The sequence below is a fragment of the Oryzias melastigma genome, linkage group LG3, assembly GCF_002922805.2.
Source record: "Oryzias melastigma strain HK-1 linkage group LG3, ASM292280v2, whole genome shotgun sequence".
NCBI lineage: Eukaryota > Metazoa > Chordata > Actinopteri > Beloniformes > Adrianichthyidae > Oryzias > Oryzias melastigma.
Genome location: NC_050514.1, coordinates 18,090,059 through 18,113,628, shown reverse-complemented (window position 1 = coordinate 18,113,628; position 23,570 = coordinate 18,090,059). Strand labels below are relative to the sequence as shown.

General features: G+C 39.3%; 1 protein-coding gene across 4 annotated transcripts in view; it reads left to right on the top strand.

The window, feature by feature from the left end:
• The window catches only part of zfhx3 (zinc finger homeobox 3), a 172,816-nt gene that overhangs the window by 113,635 nt on the left and 35,611 nt on the right, over positions 1-23,570 (top strand). For all 4 annotated transcript variants that reach the window (XM_024294816.2, XM_036210299.1, XM_024294815.2 and 1 more), the window contains one exon: positions 7,555-7,786. In XM_024294816.2, the coding sequence (XP_024150584.1) occupies positions 7,555-7,786 (232 nt within the window). The remainder of the gene's footprint in view (positions 1-7,554; positions 7,787-23,570) is intronic.

Genomic DNA, 23,570 nt, shown 5'->3' with positions numbered 1-23,570 from the left:
TACATATCTTTTGCTTTTCTTGTGTGGAACACTGCAGACAAATGAAAGCAATAAATAAAAGACAGTGAGATTCATGTGCTAATACTTTGGTGCTAGCCAGTTTTGAACCCAATTCAAGCTTGTATTTAACCACAAAGGCAAATGTCAGAGAAAGTAAATGGTAAATAAAAGTAAATACTTATCTAATGCTTTTCTTCCTTGATTAAAGTCCAAAGTGTTTTACCCAAACACACACATCCATACACTGATGGCAGCTCTGCTGCAATCAAACCGCCAGAAGCATCAATGTCTTGCTAAGGGGCACATGAGAAGGCAAGGCAAACCTGCAACTTTCTGATCAGAGGTTGACTGCTCTACCTCTGCTGCTCCAAAAAAGAGTAAATGGGAGTGATGCTCCTACCCCACAGATGTCAAAACACTGTCTGTGGTGGAAATGCTGAATGTTTGACGTAGCTAGCCTCTGCAAGCAGCTTTATCAGTACATTAGGAGTAAATTCTTACTTCCATTTACAGTTCTTTGAGGCGCTAATTTAAAAATTTCCTGATTAAATTTACGTCAAAGATTCACAGAGCTCATATATCCAGTTTGAAGTACATTTGATGGATAAATTTAATTGTGTAACATCATCACCTGCATCATTTTTGGTTTGCTTTGCAAATCGTAACTCCATCCAGGGAGCATTAAAAAGACTTTAGCCAAACAGAAATATAACACTTTTTTTCGCAGACATGTTGACCCAAAATCCCTATGAAGAGTGGGTCTCCGGGGTGGTTTTTAGTTACAAGTGTCCTCAGACAGATGATATCTCTGTGAAGAACTTAAAAAATGAGATGGAGCTCTCTAAGAAGTTTGTTTCACGTATTGTGTGCTGAAAGCAGATGCACGTCTTAACTGTTTTTCCAGTTTACCTCTTGCCTATAACACCATTAAAAATGAAGGATTTATTACACCCCCAAAGCAATTGCTTTTCTCATAATGGCCTTAAATATAACTTTGATGGTCATTATACTCCAATGAAAAAACAAGAAACTCATCTCGATGCTCCAAATCCTAACAACCCCACCCTGCTGTGGACCTTAAGCTGTGCTCAAATTAAAGTGTTAAAAGCATTCACCTCCACAGCTATGGTTAAGTAGTTATTGTCATTCTTGTCTAAAATGGTGGGCTGTTATGTTGACAGTGTATTTCGGATAAAAGAGTGAAGGACGGAGGCAGGTCCGGATTTGCCCCACTTGTTTTCCAGATGGTGTAACACATGTCATAAAGTGGCTGTAACCATTTTTTTTGGGGGGGGGATACGTGGCTCCACCCAGCTTTTGCCTCCTGCCTGTAACAGTTGTACAACAGTTTTCCCAAGCTCCTCCCAACATGACTTTCATAAAAGCTCCAGGAGGTTAAGTTGTTAATGGGCCACTGAAAGAAGAAGCCAACAATTTGGTGCTAATTTGTTTTACTCTTTTCCTACTTTATATATGTATATAGTGATGATGTACATCATTTCCTGTATGTTTTGGAGTCTTTGTGTCACAAAGCAGGACCCGGCTCATTAAAAAGGGGAGAAATGTGTTTATCTGGCCATGATTAGAAGTGCACATTATGTATGTATAGCCATGCTTATCCAAATGTTCTTAATGAGAGAGACCCTGGACGCCAGTGTGGGGCTCCTGTGGGCATAGGCACAGGCTCGTTATCACCACACAGGGCATTGATCTCTTAACCGCCTGCTCGCTTATCCTCCCTCTCTTCCCCTTTTCAAAGACAGTGAGTCACACATGAATTATGTGGACACATTGATCAGCTGATTGAGAGATATTGTTTAGAGCCCTGGGTCATTATTGAAGGAGGGATTACCCAGCTCTTGTTTTCTTCGTGCATGTGGGAGAGTGTATTACTCCCATCTTTGTCACAGCACACATTCCCCCAGCTCACCTTAGATTTGCAATGGCTGCACAAAAAAAAAAGCACTCACACTTGTGCACACAGAGCACATATAGCGGCCTACACAATCAACATGGCCCAAATGACTGCCTGCATTGATTGCCTTCCATATGCAATTATGTTCCCATTGTTTACTTTCTAGCATCTTACTCATTCAAACGGAATTCAATAATTATTGCTTTATTTAATGTAAAAGTAAGTAAGAGTGGTGGGTGTGGAGCGCCAGTAGCCCTATCGTTTTTAAGTATGTCCATGACCCCTCCCAGGCTACTTTATTTCTTAGGTCAATGCTAAGTCATGGCCTCTGATGACACGTACAGTGATCCATCTTTACCTATCTACCATTCTTTAAGACACAGAGGTCCATTTTGTGTCTCCCAGCCCTGGCAGAGACAAATATGCAACCTGTTTTTATTCACCGCTAGTGATGGATCATTTCTGCAGTAAAGCAATAGAGAAAGCAACAAAGTACATTATGGGCTTTGTAACAGAGGGACAGGATGCAGCAGAGGGGTGGCAGGGATTAAAGAGCAAAGGGAAAGAAAGGACACGGGAGGAGATGGGGTTCAGGAAGCGGTAGGTACACCGTCTGTGCTTGGAATACACAGTTCCCTTAAGCCACAACCAAACTTTCAGGCGTGTTGTAACTTGCAGTGGCTAATTCAAAGCAGCCGCCACACTTGGCACCCATTGGGGCTTTTGTGGTTGGAGCTGTTGTTCATACTGCTGGCAAACAAAACATCACAGACTCAAACGGCAGGCACTTATTTACTCCAGTCACTGCTGTTCTTTGCTAAATATCCTGCCTGTGTTGGAGGGGAATCCCAGAGTCCAGATTTATGAGCATCAAGTTTCCGACAAATGTCTGCATGATCAGCCACTCTCGTCTGTGAAGACATGGGCTATTTTCTAAAAAAGTACTTTTCTGTAAAGGAAGCATTTTTATGTATTCGTATTTTGATCAATTTAAATTTTAGTTGGTTGGAAAACTGTTCCATTTTCTTTTTATGATCATATTTAGGTAGTAAACGGTAAACTAGTGAAGTGATCACTGCTACGAATACACTAGGCTAAACAGGCATTCTTGAACGCACACTTGAATGTGCGTTTAGCCCAAAGTGTTCACACTCAACAAACAGGGAGGGGCTTTTTCTTCTTTTTCTATTGTTTACTAGTATGTCCACGACCCACAGTTAGAAGGGGCTTGGTGCAAAATCTCAAAGTGGCTCAAATCTCATGGTTTTAGCATTAAACGAAAATGGTTCTTGCGTCCTTGCAATGACGACATATGGATTATCATCATGTCAGGAGAGTGACCTAGATTTATCTACAAACACAGACGTCGTCAGGCTTGTTACCGTATTTGGGTTCTCTAGATAAACTAAATCCATACGTCACTACCAATTTTGAGCTCCTGATTGGTCAAAATTTGACTTGGTTTAACTGGCAGCACGTGTTCACTGCAAAGAGTCGTGAAAACTTGCACGTGAACGTGAGAGTTTTGAAGACAGAAGCTCGAAACGCGCTTTTATGCTAGTTTACATAGACTTTTCATTTGAAGTGGCTGTTTGAGAGGCGTGAATGTAGTTTTAGCCTTGACTCTCCATCATTGTTACACAGATCTGCCTGTTCTTTTGCATTGAAAGGTTTCAGCTGGAAATTTTGGCTTTCAAACCCATGCAGAACACACAAATGTTCAAACGCACACACATAAAATAGCTTTTAGTGATGAGAATCAGTGAGACAATATTCCCTCTTTCTCACAGAGGGAGTTTGGTATCTCTTGAAATTGATAGCTATTTAGCTCACAGATAGTCATCGGTTTAATGCATTATTTTTGTATTAACAGCATTGCCAGTTTTAATGGTGGAAATTAAGGTCTTATCATAATGGCATGTTCTCATGTGTGTGTCTGGATGTGTACGTTTGTGTTTAGAAATATCTGATGTCCTTTTTGGCAACACGATTACAAGCATTTGTTGTGGTCGCACGTTCCCAGCGATGCTTAACTCCACCTCATGTTAGCTGGACCCTCTTGGCAAGCACCATATTTTGTGTTAAAGGTGCACTCTTACTTAAAAATTTTAGTGGATGGAAATGCAGATGTATGATGTACCGTGGGTGGGCGTTGAAAGTGATACAGGCATGTGTTGCCCACTCAGGGGGCAGGGTGCACCGTAGAGTTGTGAGAGATAGGACGGGTGGACCGCCCCTGTCCCTCTTTACCTGAAAAAGCACCGAGTACTGCTTCAGCCTCCACAGCAAAGAGACGAGGCCCTTCATCAAAATAGCGCCCTGAAAAAACGTAATTGTAGTTTGAAACCATAAAAAAATCCGGAATAGTTTTCTGCACTGGATCTTACAATTGAATCACATTAAAAACCCATTAAAATATGTTGTTAAACGTAATTTAACCCTTGCTAATTTCTACTTGCTCTTTCATTTATGGGTTCTTTTTTTCCAAATTGCACCATTTCAATAAAATTGATTCAAATCTGCTTTGAACTAAAAAAAATAATTAGTATATCTTTTATGAAATGACTTGTTTATCTGGCTTCACAAATACATATATTCACATGCACACAGCCAATCTCTGTTCTGCTGACTGTATCACTGTATTACAGACAGTCACACACATTACCTTGCTCAGCTGAATCTACTATGTAATTGCTGTAAATTCCCAGACAGTTCAGTGGTATTGAAACCATGCCACTGACCCAGTCAGCTTTCCCCCTTTATGCTCCACAGCTCCTCTCTCGTTTGGGGCCTTGATAGGGTGCTTAGATACCCCAGAGCCAGGCAAACCAGCTCCTGCTAGGCCAACATGACTTTTTCATTAAGCCACCAAATTCCTGCACTCCAGTTGGAGGTGATTTATCAACCAGGGGCTTCATTGCAGGTTCATAGGAAACAGACACAAACACTGTCTCATGCATTATTATGTTTCACAATCAAAGCCTCCGTGCATGTGTGTGTGAAGCAGAAAATGAGCAGGCTCAGGGGAGTGCTGTGCCCAATCTGTGTTTGCTCTTTAAGATATAATCCTCAGAAAATGTCATTGGAAATTCCAGCAAGGCTATGAGATTTGATGCTTGAGAAAGTTTGTAATGATCACACTGTTCAGTTGTCCTGTGTTTTTCTTTTACAATCAAAATTTGCTTTTTTTAACATATTAAAGGAAAAGGAATCGCTTAACTCTACATGGACGTTCTCCCGCTTCTCTGACTCCAACATGCCCCCAGAATGCTTTGGGTCATGTCCAGTGCCAAGATGGTGAAAGTGCTGGTTTACAGGTGTAATCATTTGACTTTGTAGACGGAGCAACAAGCACTGGGGCAGCCGTTTTTGGCCCCGTTGAGGCTCTCCCCGGCAAGTCAGGTTTTATAGTGAATTATGGTCAATTCTGGGGCAGCTAGTCTCAGGTTCACTCCTATATAAAGTCCGTGCTTTTTTATGGGAAACTATAAAACTCCCAAGAATTTTTTTTCTTTCTTTTATTTACCTCATGAGGCCAGCTTTGAAGTTTCAGTCAGGTGCTGTCATTTTTTAAAACCTGTCTTCTTGCAGATTTTTGGAGCCTTAAGTCATATGTGGCTGCAACTCCTTTTCCCTCTTTTTTTTCTTTTTTTTTAAAATTTAAGACATCTGATCTTACTGAAGGCGATCTGATTGATTTGCTGTCATCTATAACTGAATCTATCTCTCAAGTTTCTCTATACCTTAAATTTGATGCAATATTTGTGCACAGAGAGGAAGGAGAAGGCCCCCCACTACATCCAGCAACACCTATTCATGACATCATGGACGGCTTAAAATGAGGCGAGAAAGGAGAGCACACAGAGCTTTTTACAATCACCTAATAACTCTATTACACTGAGCTGTGGGGCTCACAAGAAGAAAAAAAAAGAAGAAGAAAAAAAAACCTCCTATTCCCGTTCCTGGAAGCAGTGTCTTAATGCACATTTTAGGTGTAGAAGTGAGAAATGTGAAACCAAAGAGAATAAAACACAATAGCTCAAAAAAGCCCAAGGCAATATTACAATATTGCCAGAAAATTAAACATTAGGAGAAAGGGACAAAAGCATTTTAGGATGGAATAATATTATTATGACTGTTTTTTTTTCTTTTTTTTCCACGCTGTCAACACTTGATTTTGATGTAATGTGTTTAATGCTTTTATCCTTTAAATCTTTGAGCAATGGAAGTAGGTGATGGTTCAGTCATGGTAAAAAAGGGGTTATGAACATACATGTGTGAAGATCTTCTAAGAAATCCAAGGATTATATTTATTAAATGTTGGTGTGTAATGCCAATCATGATGGGAAGGAGTCTTTTTAAAATTTGTTTTAAAAACGTCGTATTTGAATAGTCACATTACTGCTTCTATTTGTACATCATCAAATATTAGAGGGTGGAGGGTGAAATGTATCATAATTTTGGTTCTCATTGTTAAAGGTTTTATAACTAAAACAGGGTTTTAATTTTTTTCTGTCTATATTATCATGTAAATACTTTTTAAAACTACAAAGGACTCCATATTTAATTAAAGTTCTCCCATTTATCACTTTTTTTCCATCATTCTGGGTCTTTGATGCAAGGGCTGGGGATGCTGGGCGAAAAGAGGAAAACTTTTAGCGATCAGCATTGATTTTGACCACAGAAATCCACAGATGGACTGCAGTTCGACATAAGAGTAGCAACTTGCAGGCGTGATACAAGTGGCCATACAGAGTGTGGAGCTTTTATTATACATGTGCGTCAATGCGAGGCTTTAGGATAATGGTCAATAAGTGGTGCTCACACCAGGCCAAGCAATATTGTGTTGGCCTTACATCATTGATTGAGCCATGCAGGAGGTAATTAGGCTGGAGCTTGGTGGTGTGACTAGAGGTTGTGGTGACATGGTGTCACAACAGGGTCTTATGCATGATGTGACGTACAATTGGGAGGACTGCAGGCTGAGCTTGACATGCCGTTGACTTTGGGAGGAAGCTGCGCTGAAGTTGAAGTTGGCGGGTCAATACTGATGCTGATTTCCTGTCCTCCAAAGGTTGTCTGTCTGTTCAGGAATGCTCCATTTTCCCTGAGAATGTACTCAGTCCCCTTACCGTCTCGCCACAGGCTGGCTTTGCCTCTTTCTCTCTATGAGAGCCAGGATTTATCTCACAATGATCAATATTTAGTATCCCATGCGTGAAACAGGCAGATGTTTGGAGTTTCCTTTTCAGAAGCGGGACGCTTCTGTTGAGTGAAGGGGATCAATGCTTCCTTCCGTCTGTGAGGCCGCAGACCTGCAGTTTCTGAAGGATGGCTGATGTGATTCTTGCCCTTCCTGGGGCCCCTGAGATTTACGTGCCTCCCTGGCCTCTCCTGTCCTGTTAGTCCACTGATACAGACACTCGCGCAGACAAGTGTGCAGTCCAAACAGTTGTCCTGGAGTGGAAGAGATTTGGATGTTAAACAACAGGACTGTGATTGGGAATTGATTTGTTCATTTGCCAACTGTGTGAGTGAAAGTGAGTCGGTGGTGCCTAGCCAGCTATCTGCCATCTACAATAACTTTTCTCTCTTTCTCTCCATGTTCCCCTTCTCCTCGGCTTCTTCCCTCCTCGCAGCACCTGCAGCAGCACGAAAACGCAGTGGAGGGCGATGCCTGCTACTACCATTGCGTGCTCTGCAACTACTCAACCAAGGCCAAGCTCAACCTCATCCAGCATGTGCGCTCCATGAAGCACCAACGCAGTGAGAGCCTCAGGAAGCTTCAGCGCCTGCAGAAGGGCCTTCCAGAGGAGGAAGAGGATCTCAGCTCCATCTTTACCATCCGCAAATGCCCTTCTTCAGATACAGGTCAGAAGATGCCCCTGCAGCTCCTAATGTGTGTGTGCGGCTTTCATTTTTCCTCTCGTTATGTCTCCACTTAAACATTTTCACACATAACACTATAACTTCTTCAAATAATACAAATAATATTTTGTGCTTGCTGTCACATAAATCTTTTTTTCTGTAGAATTTGTTTCAGGTTTTTTTTTTTTATAATCAATTTTCTTTAATTTTTTTGTCTTGTTTTGTCTTTTATTTCTATTCATAGACACTATTAAGTGTTCTTTTCACTTTTATGTCAAGCTATATGAGGAAAACACACAACATAAGAAATTTGTTTTAGGTAAAATTAAAGGTGTTTTGCCCAGTGTTTTCTTACAAAGACAGATGCCTCTGTTAATGGAAGCTGCAGCTTTTAGCCTTTGAAAGACACACGGATGGTGAGCATTAATGCCGGAGAGGGAGGAGCTGCACAACAGAACCAGCTGCTACAGTAACAAAAACACCAAAACACAGTCACAGAAGCCGAATGGCTGAAACAAACTTCCTCCTCCGTCCATTTATTATGTACTGATTAGGAAGAGTGAGCTGTGGTCAATTAACACTCTTCCTTAATAGAGATTTGGTTTTCTAATCACTTTAACTCTTGTGCCCTGACAAAGGGCCTCTATTGTGCGTTCCTCCAAGAGGGAACCATTACTTCCCTCACACACATACTCACTGTCTGTGTTATGTAGAGGAAAAAAGGGCTCGCTTGTGAAGACGCTTTGTTCCAAGGAGGCAGGGATAATGAAGCCAGCGGCCGGGAAATTGCGCAAAAGGCAGTCACAGATCTGAAGCAAATCATTAGAGAACATATTTAGCTGAGCAATTAGGGACAATTAAGCTTTCTGCTCACTGCACTCCAAATATGTTAATGACTACAGTACAGTGGACAAGCGAACATGCAAAGGCAAGAGGAAGGGCCATTTAGATTAAAAGGGTTTGGGGGGTTGGGAATTTACTTTTTGTTTCCAGAGAGGAAGACGTGGGCTGTTTGAAAATAGATTACCGCTTCTCAGTTTTAGGTGCGACCTTGTTTGAGAAGCGTTTTTTCTTTAACCTTTCATGAGTTGCATGCCCATGTTTTGTGCCAGGACCCAAGCTTTGACTTGGTAATTGTGTGTGGGTAGTGTCATTACACACACGCGCACACACACACAGCACTTAATGATTTGCAGAGTCTCCTCAAATTGCATTAACCTCTCACAAAAGAGCCTTGGTTTCCCACAAAATATTTCATGTGATTTGAATGTCATATGAGTGTGCCCTTTAACAATGACGCTTGACCACTTAGATTAGCGTTGATGTCTGTTTTCATAACTTCTCTATACATACCTCTGTAAAAGTTATCACTTGCACTTATTTTTCTAATCCAATCAGACACCTTTAAATCTTTTGGATCTCCCTCAAGCTCAGTCATCAGGACACATACTGTTTTTTAGCAACGATTTACAGATGCACCCTATTTTTCCCTTTATTTTAAAAGACAAAGCGTCTTAATGAAGCACTCACAACCATGGACACTCTCTAGAACTTCTTAGTCCTTCTTTCTCACAGTCTGATTGCATCAGCAGGGCAGACCCACCTCGTAACCTCACCCGCTTAGCTGGGGTTTAACAGAACCTTCTCATTGTAATATTTAGTTTTCTCCTTCTGTAGCATTCCTGTGGCAAAATGCTCTTTTCTTGTGGTTTTGATCCACTTACCAAAGTGGTAAAACACGGCTTGATTCGTTAAACAAAGCTGCCCCTGGATTTCTGGGTCACCTGAACAGTAATTTTCCTGCCTTCTGCTGTGATCTTGAAAGTGTCTGTCTGTCTGTCTGTGTGACCCACATCCCACTGTGGATTTTTACCAGAACACAGAGAATACGGCTTTGTCTTTAAAATGCATTCAAAAATAAATCAAAAACATTTTGCCGTTTACTTGACATAGAGAGAGGGGAAAAAAAGATTTTTAAAGCCATTTTTTGCATCAAGATCTTTACATGTCATCAACTGATTGTTGGGGTTCATGCTTTGGCTAATGACAGCATAAGGATGCTCCAGTTTTCGCAACTTTGCATATCAACATTCTTTATGAAGATGCAGCAAATATAGACTGCAGGGATTCGGTGCCGCAAATCTCCTCTGGGCTCCAGATCCAAGGAGAGCAAGGGCAGCAAGAATTAGATTTCTTTTTAATTAGACTAACAGGGAGAGCAAAGGCTTGCATTGTTTTAATTCCTGCTCTTACTATAAATGTGCTGCTTAGGCATGTTGCTCTGTGGCCCCACCTCCATTAGTTTTTTTTTTTTTTTTAACCCTTCATCTGTGGGGAAACAAAGGAGGTCTCAAAGGGACCCCATCCTCTCACAGCTGCTCTGTGTGCAGAGATGACCGAAACCAGTTCAGCTTACTGCTTCTGTGTTCAAATTTCCCCCTTGCTTTAGCAGGTAATTACTTAAATAAAAAAGAAAGTAAACTGTAAAAACAGGATACATCTGTTTGAGGACTGTGAGACTGAGAAATGTGAGATTAAAATTTCAAAGAGAGCAGGTCAAGTCGTGTATGGGGCGACTGATGGTGACTGGTCAGAAAATGCAGGTTAAAATGCTCCTGAGAAAACCAAAAACAGCGAATGAGAGTATCCATTTGTGAAGTGATGTAGGACAAATGGGGAGCAAAAGTTAAATTGTGTCTGAGGCTGGTGTGACACTTGGGCATATGATGACCCTATTTTATTTGAATGATGTTCACCAGGACATGTAACACACTGACACATTGAGGTTTCTCATTTCTTAGCATTAATCTACTAAAGTTAGGTTTTGAGTTGAGAAGAGAATGAGATCATGACTCCAAAAAGGGCAAAGTGAGATGTCGCTGAAGGGTGAAGATCCTTCTGTAGGAGCGGTTTGTTTTGTAACCGCTCACGGTGGAGGGAGGAAAGGGAGCAAAGCAAGATCTGCTAAACAGATTTCTAAATTAAATATGATTAAATAAGAAGGCTTTTTTTAAATTATGGACGGTATTTTTAGAAGTGGCACATGCATGCAGGTTTATGTTTGTGTATGAAGGATGCAGGGATGGAGAAGAAACGTGGCTGTCAGTGTGGATTAGCTCATGCTACCTCAGTAAATCTGGCTCAGTCACAGACGGCAGGCTCTTGATCGTTGGGCTGCGATGCCTCGACTCTCCTTGCAGGAGGAAATCCCTGTCTGTGATTTTAGGAAGATGGGAAGGAGAAGACTGAGACTAAACCCCACTGATCAGCCAACAATGTCTCCTGTCCGCGTGCCAGCTATGAAAATCTTTTTTTATTTACCATTTTGTGACTGCTTCTGGCGGAACCTAAATCTCCAGTTTAGATCCGTAATACTTTTAATGATCAGTTGTAGAACCTGGGCAAGGGAGACATGTTCATTATTAAATGGAAATGAGACAAAAGGATGCATACAAATTACTGCATAAAAGTGGTATCCAATATTAGATCTATTGCTTGTTGCGCTAAAAGGGGTGCACTTTCAGGGTCACACACCTAATAGCGAGGCCTGTTCTGACAACAAAGGCGTTTGTCATCCCTCCCCACACATCTCCCTCCCATTTTCATGCATAATTCTTGAGCAAAAGTGGAACAATAGACACAAACATGGAAAGATGTTTCAATAAAGCATATTAGCTCTAGTATTTTAGAATCATACAATGCATTACATCACAACTAGGACTGAAGTTCACATTGAAGATGATATATTGGGCTTTTTTGTCACAAGATGAAACTAAAGTTTTCTGTGAGATTTGAGCAACAAGATTACCGACAAGTCCGTCATAGTCCCATCTTTTTTGGTCGTTGGTTTACACCTCTGTTTTTAACAGCTGGTTTTATGGGGTGGAGTGATGCACTCGAATCATCCTCTCTATGCCTCGTTTGAGATCTGTTTTTGGCTCTCACAATGACCATAGAAACGTGTATTTGCATACAAATTTTAGCCAACTGGCAGTGAAGCATGCGATTACAACTTAAGAGTACAGTCAGCTCGCATCTCAAAACTCTGAGTAATGATATTCAACTCCTCAACACTTAGATTAGATGTATGCACCACATCTTTCAGCCAGTGGAAAGTTTGTCATTGTGTCTTACATTGCGTCCTCAGAAGTGCATAACTGCCAGAGATGCTAAAATAGAATAGTAAATTTAAGATTATAGACTTATATTAAGAATTCATAAAAGCTACTCTTCAACGTCTGTGGCTACGTGTTAGAGAAGCCATCTGTTTAATTCCTGGCTTTAACAGCAATTAAACTCCACCCCACAGAGTATAATTTACTTTTAACATTTAGTTCGTACATTTTCATCATAACAGTTGCAAAAATCATGTAAAGTATTGTTGATCAATGGTTTACATTAACGGTGTATTCAATGCGAATTTGTAAAAAAGTAAATCTCAAACTTTTAGTGAGGAATAAAATCTCCTATACTTATCAAAATGCAAACAAATAAAGAGTTGCTGACCTCTTTGTTCATCTCTTAGATAATATGAACTGGAACTAATGCTTTTGTTTTCAAAATATTCTTTTTTCCAACATTAAAATAGCTTTAGTTTGTATTTCTTTCATGAATTGCTGTTTGTTGTCCCCGCTGTAACTAATTTAGAGCTAATATCATTTGAGCATTGCTATTGCCACTTGCATGTTGACCACATACAGTAATAGATTTTCTGTGTGCTCAGTGGAAGTGGCAAACCAACTGTCTCCTGTGACAGCAGTGTGTGTTTGAGTGTCTGGGGTGGTTCCACCATACCAGTCAGGATGACAGGTTGAGCGTCCGTGTTCGACTTGATTTGACATTGGTTTAGAAATCTACGAATGCATGAAGTAAAGAGATTCTCATCAGCAGATGTTTGATTGAGGTGCTACTTAGTATTTGTCAAATGCATTTTTTAAAAACAGAAAAAAACTTTTTCTTTTTTTTATTAAAATAAATAATTTATAGCCAATGCCTTCTGCCAGTTTATCTTTGCTTAACTCCTGCTGCAGAATGCATATTTGAAATTTATTGGCACCTCACCTGCACATACTTCTTACTCCCAAATATCCTTGTTCAACTTCAAGACATATGGAAAAAGTTTTGCAAAAACTTTAGTTATTTTTTTGTTTTCATAAGCAAGTGCACCTTTGGCTAAACTGGACAACCCAGATTTGTTTTCTTACAGCTGCACTTTGAAGTCATCCAAGCATGATGAACCACGATGGTCATGGTTTGAAAATAGCCGTTGGGAACAGTTATATATATTTTGCCAAGAGATGGATCCCTTAGTAATAGCATGTTCTGTAGCATTTACCAACACCTGTAGCACATCTAACATTCTCCATGGATCATAATGACTTTTCAGATTTATTTTCAGATTGTTATCTTTCCAACAAATGAACAGGGCTTTTTTCCCCTCCTTGCCATAATTCTATCTGCATGACCCATGGCTATGCAAGAGCTGTGAAAGCCAGGTAAAATGAGAGGTGAGCCAGGCCACGCTTTGATGGCATGCGAGGTCTGTAGTCTGAGCGTTTGCTCCCCACAGGCAAGAGCAAAACAGACGGTAGCCGTTTCTGGAATGTCCTTCTTTATTCATGCTTGTTAAAATGCAAAGTAAACCTTTTCAGAAACAGGATATTGTAGCCCCTAACCACCAGACCCTTTCTACATGCCACATTACGGGCAATCTGAAAGTAAGTTGTATAGACATATGCTGTTGCAATGCACTTTTAATAAAGGCTGTTATTGCACTGTGATGCAGAGTGGATATGAGGATGAGGGGCTCTGCAGGCCTGGATGAGCAGGGCCCAGAGGGCCTTCAGCTCAGTCAAGCCTCCGTTAGCCGCCTGCCTTCTAATCCCTGTCCGAAGGGCATCCAGGCAGCGTAGGAAATTGTTTGCTGTCTGCAGAACGTGCCGCTATATTCATAAATGCATTATTCTTCATTTTGAAAATATTACAAAAGACTAGACGTTTATTAAAAAGTCAAAATGATGGCTTTATAGATTTCCCTGATTTTTTTTTTTAACTTTCATTTTTCCCCACTGCTCAAACTAACACAAGTAAGTGTTTTCTTTGCTGGTTTCTCCTTCAAAAATTTGATTTAAATCCACATTCTCGCTCATCCTGTAGCAGCAAATTGACCAAAAAGCCACTGCTCTATTCTTGGGTGGACTGCGAGTAAAAATATCTCTCGTTCAGATTTTTATTACCTCTTCTGACAGAATGGTCATGTGGAAAAAAAACGGACTCGCTCTACCCTCAGACTGAAAAGTGGGTAAAACCAGACTACTTGGGCTTCTCTCTGTACAGTACATCTTGTCAGAAAGAAAACAGAGCCTTCTTTAAATTCTGGAATAGAAAAATAATTAAAAAAAAAAGATTTAGATCATCAGAAAATATGCATTAAACTAGTCAAAGCATCAGCTATAGTATGCATGGAGACACTCTCACATGCTGAGTTCCCCTTGTCTGTTTTCCGTATGTTTTATGCCCTGTGTGTGATTTCTCTGTCAGTTATGTCAGGTGGGTGCAAATATGCGCCAAATTTTATTTTGTTAGCTCACACAACCATAAATGAGCACACACATAGGTGCGTGCACTGAGAATCAGGCCTTGTGTGGGCGCCAGAGGCTCTCCCTGTCATCAAGCCCATTTTCAGAGGAGGTCGGTAGCACATTATAATATTGGTTTCCCCCTCTCTTGTCATTACCACACACTCTCCTTGAAAGCTGATCCAAAAGATAGACAGCCCATCAGGAGACAGTCATCTCATTTGTACTTACTAAACGTGTTAATGAGTTCTATTTTCAGGCTCAGAAGCTTTGCTGAGCAGTGGTGTGAGGTGCTGGATTGCATGAACAGGACGGGCTCACAGGGAGGGTGGGGAGGTAATGCAGTAGCCCTGCCGCCCCTCAAGTCACTCACACGGAGTGACCACAGCCTCCAAAGGGTCTGTCAGTCACGACTGAGGCGGGAAGTTTGTGGTTACAGACAGACAGAGGAGTGGAGAATAGATTAGGTGTCAGACAAGAAATGATTGTGATGGGTTTAATTATAGCAGCAGTCATTTCACTGCCACAGGTAGACAGGATAATGGAGAAACAAGTTATACTTGCTTTTTTATTTAGGGTTTACAATTTATTTATTTTTGCAAAAAATAAAACTAACAACCTATTTGCAGAGCTGGCTTCACAAGAGTCATAAAACACTTTTATAAATATATATTTATATAATATGTATTTATATTTTTGTGGGAATTGCAATGTCCAGCTTGGTTTTCGTAGTACAATTACTTCAAGTGCAGCCAGAGGTAAAAAGGAAAAGCATTTGCTTACACTTCAGAGAATATTATGCAGGTTGTCAAAATTTACATCTTAAGTATAATTAAAATTAATTCACTGGCCTGTTTTAATGACCAAATTACAAGGGGCCAGTTAAAGCTGTCTTTCATTATTAAATCCAATTTGACTGATCCTTTCAGCCAAACTGTTCATGGCAGTGGGGTCCATTTTTCACACTGTACATGCAGGCAATATCAAGATTTTTATTACCAGAAAGTCCCATTTTATTTATTTATTTTTTTTGTTTTGATATTATGCTGTAGTTGTAATTCTACATTTCTTTCTTACATGATCCTTTCTTGAACTTTCCCCCCCTTTATATTTTCTTTTCAGCATTTTCTCTTCTGCTGTATTGATTGTTGTGCAAGTTATTTATGTCAGGTAATCTAGAAACTATATTCAATAATTTGTTCATTTTGGATGGCTTCATTTGCTTGTGTGTGTTTTTTTTGGCATTAAGCAAACGCGGCTTCTCGCTGTCAGAACCGAGCAGCTCAATTTGACCATAGGCAGCATCAGAGGGAAAGACTGGGGTAAACTTTGGGAAGTATTGAGTTGAAGCAGGAAAGTTTTACTTAGCCATATTTAATGAGGCTGTTTGTGCCCCCTGGAGAGCTGCTGAATTAAAGGGCATGGTCTGTGCTGTAGATGAGTTCAGCCAGGGTCCAGCTGAGATGATCAGCCTCGCTGACAGCAAAAACAAAACCAGAGAGTGTTGATGCTCTATTCAGTAGTACGTTGCCCTCAGACTCGGAAGACTCCATGAGAATAAAGGCAGATGAAACGGAGATGCCCTGAAAGCACATATATTCTGAATCATTACTGTTAGATAGACTCCAGGAGTAAACTGGCGCATGGAAAGTTTACGTGAGCTTTATTTTGTTTGCAAATCCATGCTTGTGTATTTTTATTTTACCAAAATATATATTTATATAAATTGCAAACTTGTTAAGTGTGAAGGCCAGCCAAAAAAATGCTCACATTTATTTAGTTCACATACAAAACACCTCCTTTCGTCCATGTTTTCAGTGCATTAGCAAAGAGTTCCCCTCAACAACATCAACTAAAAGCAGCCAGGCAGATGGCAGCAATGAGAGAAGTGCAGAAATAATTCAATAGTGAACCTCTCTAACCTTTACCTGTGGGCGTGAGCACCAGTCAATGATTCATGCTGCGCTTGACAGTACACTACACACCACCTGAGGAGGGCGAGAGTCGGGTGGACACCGAGAGATGGATACCAGTTTGGTGAAAAAGCACAGAAGGTATGATACGGGTGGGATGATAGCTTCAAAGCTAGTGATAGCTTAAAAGAAGTTGGATTTTGAAGCCCCTACGTCATTCAACCATGAATATCGTAACATCGTAATGTGGACATTGAAACTGTATGGCCTTTGAGCGGATTAAACTGTGTTTTAGGTCACAGTCTTTGTCTTGTATTACTCTGATTTAGTTGGGCCAATGCTTTCCATCTCTTTATCTGACCAAAGAATCTTCATCAACTCTCCTGAAAACTTGAATTCACATCTGCTTAATAAGAACGGACTCTTAAGTAAAATGACAATGAATAAACCATTTTAGAATTCCAAGTTGAAAAAAATATATTATAGAAACCATCATTTAAAATCCATGTTTTTACATTTTTATTTATTTAGTTTTGACTTGTTTTGCACAGTAACTGGTTTGTCAACATGTTCATGTTTGATTGTAATATGTTATGTTATACATCCAAATGCTAACGAGCACTGATAATTTTGAAAATTTATAAGAAAGGACTGTTTTTGTGTCCTGACATGTTAAAGGATTATAGCCATTAGAATAAATACTCTGAGAGTAACTTCGATTTTGCATTTTTTGTCTGTTATACGTTTCAAATGTGTTGACTCTTTTTGGAGATGCATGATGCAAGTAAGTTAGCATCATTTGACAAATAATTATTCAGAAGAATAATTATTATTCTGTTTGTACAAGTTAAAATATGAGATGTGCAAGACAAAAAAAATATATAAATAGACCATAGGGAATCTCTAAAATAGACAAGTCGAATTGCAAAGCATTTGTTGAGATTGAGCAATGTTAAAAAAAATAATAAATAAAGGAAATGATGAATAAAAAATAAATTTTCTAAACATTTTTTTTAAGTTGCAACATTGTATTTGGCAATTGTTTATTTCAACCAGTCAAAACAAAAAATAAAAATTAAACATTGTTAAGTGACAATAAATCCCACACATGCATATCAACACACACATGCATTTATATACATAGCTTTTTTTCTTTTTAATATATATTTTTTCTTGCCTTATGTATGCCCTGAAGGGTTTGCATATGTAGCTATTTGAAGCATTAAGATGAATGATGCATAATTTAGCAAAGAAAGCAAAGGTCAGATTTCGTGTTACTTGCTCAGGAAACACGTAGGAGGACCCATCTAGTCAATTCATCATCAGTGGTAATGGGCTGAGGTTTGTTTGGACTGAAATGCAGCTATATCAACTGCTGCTGTAAAACTTTTCATCTTTCAGTTTATTTTTTCTTTGATTTTTTTTTTTTTTTTTGTGTTCAAATCCACCACTGTCTTTCAAAAACAACTTTCTAAAGATGTAACCCAAGCTCTTCCATCTGATGCTGGTTTCTTTCAGTAGTTGAAGGTTGTTAACCAAACACTTGTGATTATTTTCAACAAAAAAATAAGAGTTCGGGGGAAAATGTGGTTAGTAAAGCTTTGTAGCGTTTGAGACAAATATATTTTTGCATAAAAATGACTACAAGGTACTTTGCGTATAATAATTAAGAAAAATCTGTTTTGGACAATCATGGTGTGGAAATGTCATAGATTTACAATAATACAATCAATAATGGTGTGGCATATGTTTTTTTTTTCTGGTCATTGAAAAATGACCTTAATAAATCTTGTTTAGCTTTGCATGGTTTAACTCTACGACAAAAACAATAATTTGTAACACATGAGTATGTTGTATTTCTGGCTCTTGATAGTCTATGAATGGTTATTTAAAATGTAAGACAACCACAAGATGGATTCTTGAATCGATAATACAAATACTTGTATGGAATAGAATTGCAATACCATCTGGAGCAGCAGCACTGTATTGTTAGTGGTTATTAAATTGCTTTGAGAGTCTCATGATCATCCGATCATTTGGGTTTTTACTGTTTTTCTTGTTTTAATTTTTGCTATGAGAATCATATGCTGATCTATATGTGTGGATGAACCACATTAACTGTAGCTGATAAGAAACTGGGTCTTGTTTTTTAAGGAGATCCTTTTTTGTAGAGCAGGAACATCCGCGCAAAAAAGTGTGCTTTTCAGTCAAATGTGTCAAGTAATATCTGGTGAGTGGGATCTTCTTGGGAAAGAAGCTTCTACCATGTAAACAGTAAAAATTTCAAGCACTTGGGAAAGCTGACATATTTGTGTGTGATATGTAGAGCAGAGAACACAGTGGATGTGTTTGAATCCATGTCACAAGTCCTTGTCAGTCTCACAGGCGGGCCTACACTCTGAGGCGTACTCGATTAAAGGTGGCACAGAGGCCAGCCTGGCAGCCAGACTTCATAAAAATATTCTGTTTTTTGTCATGTTAAACTGAGCCAAAGAATGTAATTAGATGGGGGAGAGGGAAGGGCATTGGCCCCTTTTGTTTAAGAAAACTATGGAGCCACTTTTACAGACCACTGTTCGTTGACCACAAAAGCATTCGTTTGTGCTTCAGTGTTGGAGTCTTCTTTTCTCTGACTGTGCAGTCAGCTTCTGTCCGTTCCGCTCCATCTCAACGCCTCACCTCTGTTCTCCACCGGCTCACGAAGGAGCTCAAAAAACACCCCCAACCCCCTTCTTCACTTCCCCATTTTACCTTGCAGTAATCTACCAATATTTATGCTTGTTTTGATACCATAGAAAAATTGCAAGTCTTGTGAAAGAGAAGTGACTTTTTATCATATTTACTTGTTTTGTTTTAGAAAGAAAAATATCTTAGAAATATTTGGAAAAAGTTTACTTGATGAGTAAATAAATATAAAAAAAAATATCATCCATGTGGCTATTTTCCAATACTATTCAGCAAATACAAATAAAGGCAAGAATTTATAATGAAATAATAATTCAATTTTTTTCCTGTAATGAAAACAAATTAAAATAGACATTTTTAAATTAGCTTTTGAGCCATGATAAAAAAGAACGGCCTTTCCTGTTCGTGATTGTTTCTAAGAGCTTGTCAAAGCAGTTTTCACATTACCAGGTCAACAAGCCCCTTAATGCAATGTGTTATTATGCAGAAAGATAAAAACGCAGAAAGTGGATATAAACCAATTGTAATTTGTGCACACAGAAGACATCTTTACAGGAAAAAAAAAACTCATTGAACGTGCATTCAAGTGCAAACACAAAGCTTAGTAACTTTCCTCTGCACTCTGAAGGTGTAAGTAAAGTGGTAAAAACCGGGCCCAACTGACGAACTTAGGAGCAATCTTGTGTGCATTTAAGTGTCTTTTTTTTGTTGCAAAGGTCATTCATAACTTGGTCTCACTGCTGATGTACAGTGAGGGATATTGATTGATTAATGCATTAAGTGCTCACAATCCATTAGGTCCTGTGAAAGAGACTGGAAAAGAGACTTCTCTCACTATGTATTTTCACCTCTCCCTGTTGTGCAAAGGGCATGATTTTTTTTTTTTTTACTGGCTGAATTTAAGGGACAAAAGCAAGAATATCTGCCAAGTAATGCATTTAAAAGAACGTCGGTTCTCATAAGTGTCAACTCAATTACACTCAAAGGGTGGACAAGGAATTGCTATTACATTAGCCCACTGCTCATCTTGACCCAAAAAGAGAAAGAAAACATCGTCTAGTAAGTAAAAAAATGCTACAAAATATCTGTTTTAACAAAGAGTGGCCATACAAAGATACAGTTATGTCTCTTTTTATTAGTATCACAGCAGTAAACATCAGTTCTTGGAGTAGCCACACCCCTTAAGTACATTTTGTGATGTCAAGTCAGCCTTGTCTCTATCCTAACTGATTATGTAGATTTATCGGTTGAATTCAGCCTCAAATGTGTGCTTCCACGACATCCCCTTGTCCCTATTTGGCTCAGTTCCCAGGACATAGGAGAGAAGAGGCCACAGCAGTTTTCTACCTTGTAGCTGTGACATGACGGCCCTTCATCAGCTGTGCGCTGAGCATGAATGGATCTGTAAAAAAAACAGAGTCAGTCATTACCTTAGAAACGTGTGCTGCATTAGAGATTCATAGCAGTGTGCCATCTCTGCACCTTTAATCTCTGCCAGGGCCAGCTCCATTAGGATCTTTTATCTTTGTGCTGATGCCTGCTGTTGATAATGGGGCTGCCGAGAAATCCCAAAAACGTAAAGACTCAACTCTGACACTATCACCCCTTTGTTTCTTCAAGGAGATGAGTGGATCAGCTTACAGTAAGATACTTGGGCTCTGATTTCTTGTCTTAAAAACAAAAAAGGTTGCAGGTTTTTTTGTGTTGTTTATATTCTCTTACAAAAGGGATGAGATTCTCTCTTGATTCACAACAATTTGAATAAAGAAATATTCACAAATGCAATTTTAAGCTTAATTTTCTTATATGTATGTCCTCCATTATGAAAAGACCAAAAACACAAGTCTCATTGGAAGGGTCTTTAGCTATGCAGTAGCATAAGTAAAACTGGAGTCTAATCAAAGTGCTAGTAATGCAAACAGATATATGCAGAAAATATTACATTCAATTTTTTCTTGCACAGTTGTAATCAGTGGCATTGCTATTAAATAATTGGAAAATCTTTGTAAGGTTAAAGTTTGAGAGAACATTGCTATTATCCTGAAAGTGCATTAACACTATCCCATGCAAAGCCTCATTGAAAACTTTGCTTTTGGGCAGACAAACACAACTTCCTAATGTTTTAGTAATTCATGGTAACCAATGTTACAATAATTATGAAAAATATTCCCCGCTTTTCCCTGCAAAGTCGCAGCGTACAAATCTCATTTCCAAGGCAAAGCGGGAAGGGACCGCACTGAATAATCATTGTGTTTAATGCTCTGGTCATAATCCCAGGTTTTATGATGGTTTTCTAATGATTTTCTAATGATGTTAAATATTAGTAGAGAGTACAGCCATAATTTGAACACAGCGGTCGTTTTTTCAGTGCTCTATCAGCATAGCCGATTGCAACTACAATGAATATTACACTGGGAATGAGATTTAAGGCCCAACCCTTTTGGTGTTTTATTTTGCTGTCTCCCCGTCTTCCATAAATTTTACCCCAGCCTGTCTTCCCCAGGTGGGAATACAATTAGGTGCAGGAGCCATTTCATTCAATGCCACTGTCTGTCCACCACAGTCATTCATTAGAAGAAAAAGAAAAAAAAAAGCTGTAGCTGTCCCACGGGGCAAAATAGAGGACCCCTGGGGAATTTTAAAAGAATACAAAAAAATATGAAAAAAAGGGAGAAAAAGTAAAGAGACTGGCATAACTACCCATGAAAAAAAAATGTTGGTTCCTGTTTGAGTAGATACAAACTTTGTCCCTAATGTGTAACAACACTGGGCAAAATATGTATTGAAGACAAAGGCTTTGTCTCCTTTCTGTTCGTTTTCAATGAATTACACCTCTCCACCCCCTACCCCAGCTTTTTAATTAAATGGCTGCAGTTCCATCTCTCTATCCGTGGTTCCCCATTACAGTGGCTAGATAAGGGATTGCTATCTGTAGCATGTTAAGAAAGGCTGCTGGGCAGCCAAGACTCATGAAATTTGTCACAAGATCTCATTTTCCTCATTGCCAGACGTGATGCTTATAATTGATGTGGAGGCAGTAGTAATTTATTGGCCGTCCGCAATTATCATCCCCTTCTAGCAGGGGGATGTGACTGCAATTTATAAATGTGCCCGTGTGTTGTTGGGTCTTGCGTGTGGGTGGGTGTGTATGGAGGGGGTGGGTGGGGTTGCATTATAGTCCATAGATTAACACCAAAACATGCTTCTCCATATCTCACGGCAGGTCTGTGTGTGTTTTGGCTCATTCAGAATACAATTTAATTATTATTTCCATATTGTAAACAATATGGCTTCTGTTAAAGAAGCTGCAGCCTTTTCAGCGGAGGTGCGAGGGCTGTCACTGCGCCAGCTGGACTTTCACACTCAGCCAGGGGCTTGAATGGCAACCAGAAGCCATGGGGTTGATGGGGGGAGGGGTCACAAAGGGCAGGCTTAGACAGCAGAGAGGTTTATTATTGCAGCCTATTGTCCCTGGCTACATCTTATGTCCAGTTTTAAGGTTTGATTTTACATGAAGTACAGAAAAAATAAGAATAATCCCAATAACCCAGCCTTACAAATAATGTGTTTAATTTACCTATAGGCTTCAATGACATATTTAGATACTAAAATGCACTTTGTGTCTAGAGGCAACTTTAATCCTGAGCACTGAATTTAAAAAATGATGCGCAATGAAAAGCTCTTATATCTAAAATGGATAATGATTAAAGACACCTCTTTAAATTTAATGTCTTTTAGATTACATGGATATCCCTATGCTGTTAATACCCTTAAATTGTCTAATTAATTACTTTTAACATTAATAGCTGGATCTCTACAGTTGCCAAAAATTGGCATATCCTCAGAAATATTACATCTGCAGTAAAACTTTTTTAAAACAATAGCTGAATGTTTTTATGTAAGCCAATCAACTGCATTTCCAAACCACTAAATATTCATAATACTTATATTACAATCTTTTTTGCTTCACACAGTTCACACACTAGTTTAATGTCTCACATTCCCTCCTATGCTACTCTTTGATATTCTCAACTTTAAACACAAATAATAAGTCTCAAATCATTCTATTGCACAGCAGCAAGCTCCTCAGTCCGACTGGATTGCTGCCATAGCATGAGGTAACAGAATGAAGAAGGTGAGGGCTGTCACCAACAGCCTCTTCAAGTATACTCCAAAGCACAACTTGTTTGTTTTGTCTATACCTGTATGCCTGTAGTGTGCACTTGCCAAATTAGACTTTCAAATCAAGAAGCCAGTGGGAGACCAAGACAATTTTTTTTCCCCTTCCCTTTAATAATCATCTCTGTTCACTCTTCAGGGAGCTATCTTTATATTTATATTTTTTTTTCTTAAATGCAAACTCTAAATGGGGAGAGGGTCCTTAATAAAGCATGCCATTCCAACATGTGAATTGCACAAGGGAGGACTGAAAAAAAAAAAAGCAACAGAAGAGCACCAGAGAAGGGGGAGTGGGGCCTGCCGCTGCACCTTTCATGCTATTATCTTTATGGCATACCAAAGCAAGCTTCAGGCAATCAGCATAAAATTGTTAATTGCTTAGCCCACTTGTGTTCTGCTCAGGGGACTGGGGCCTGGAGGAGGTCCCGCCAT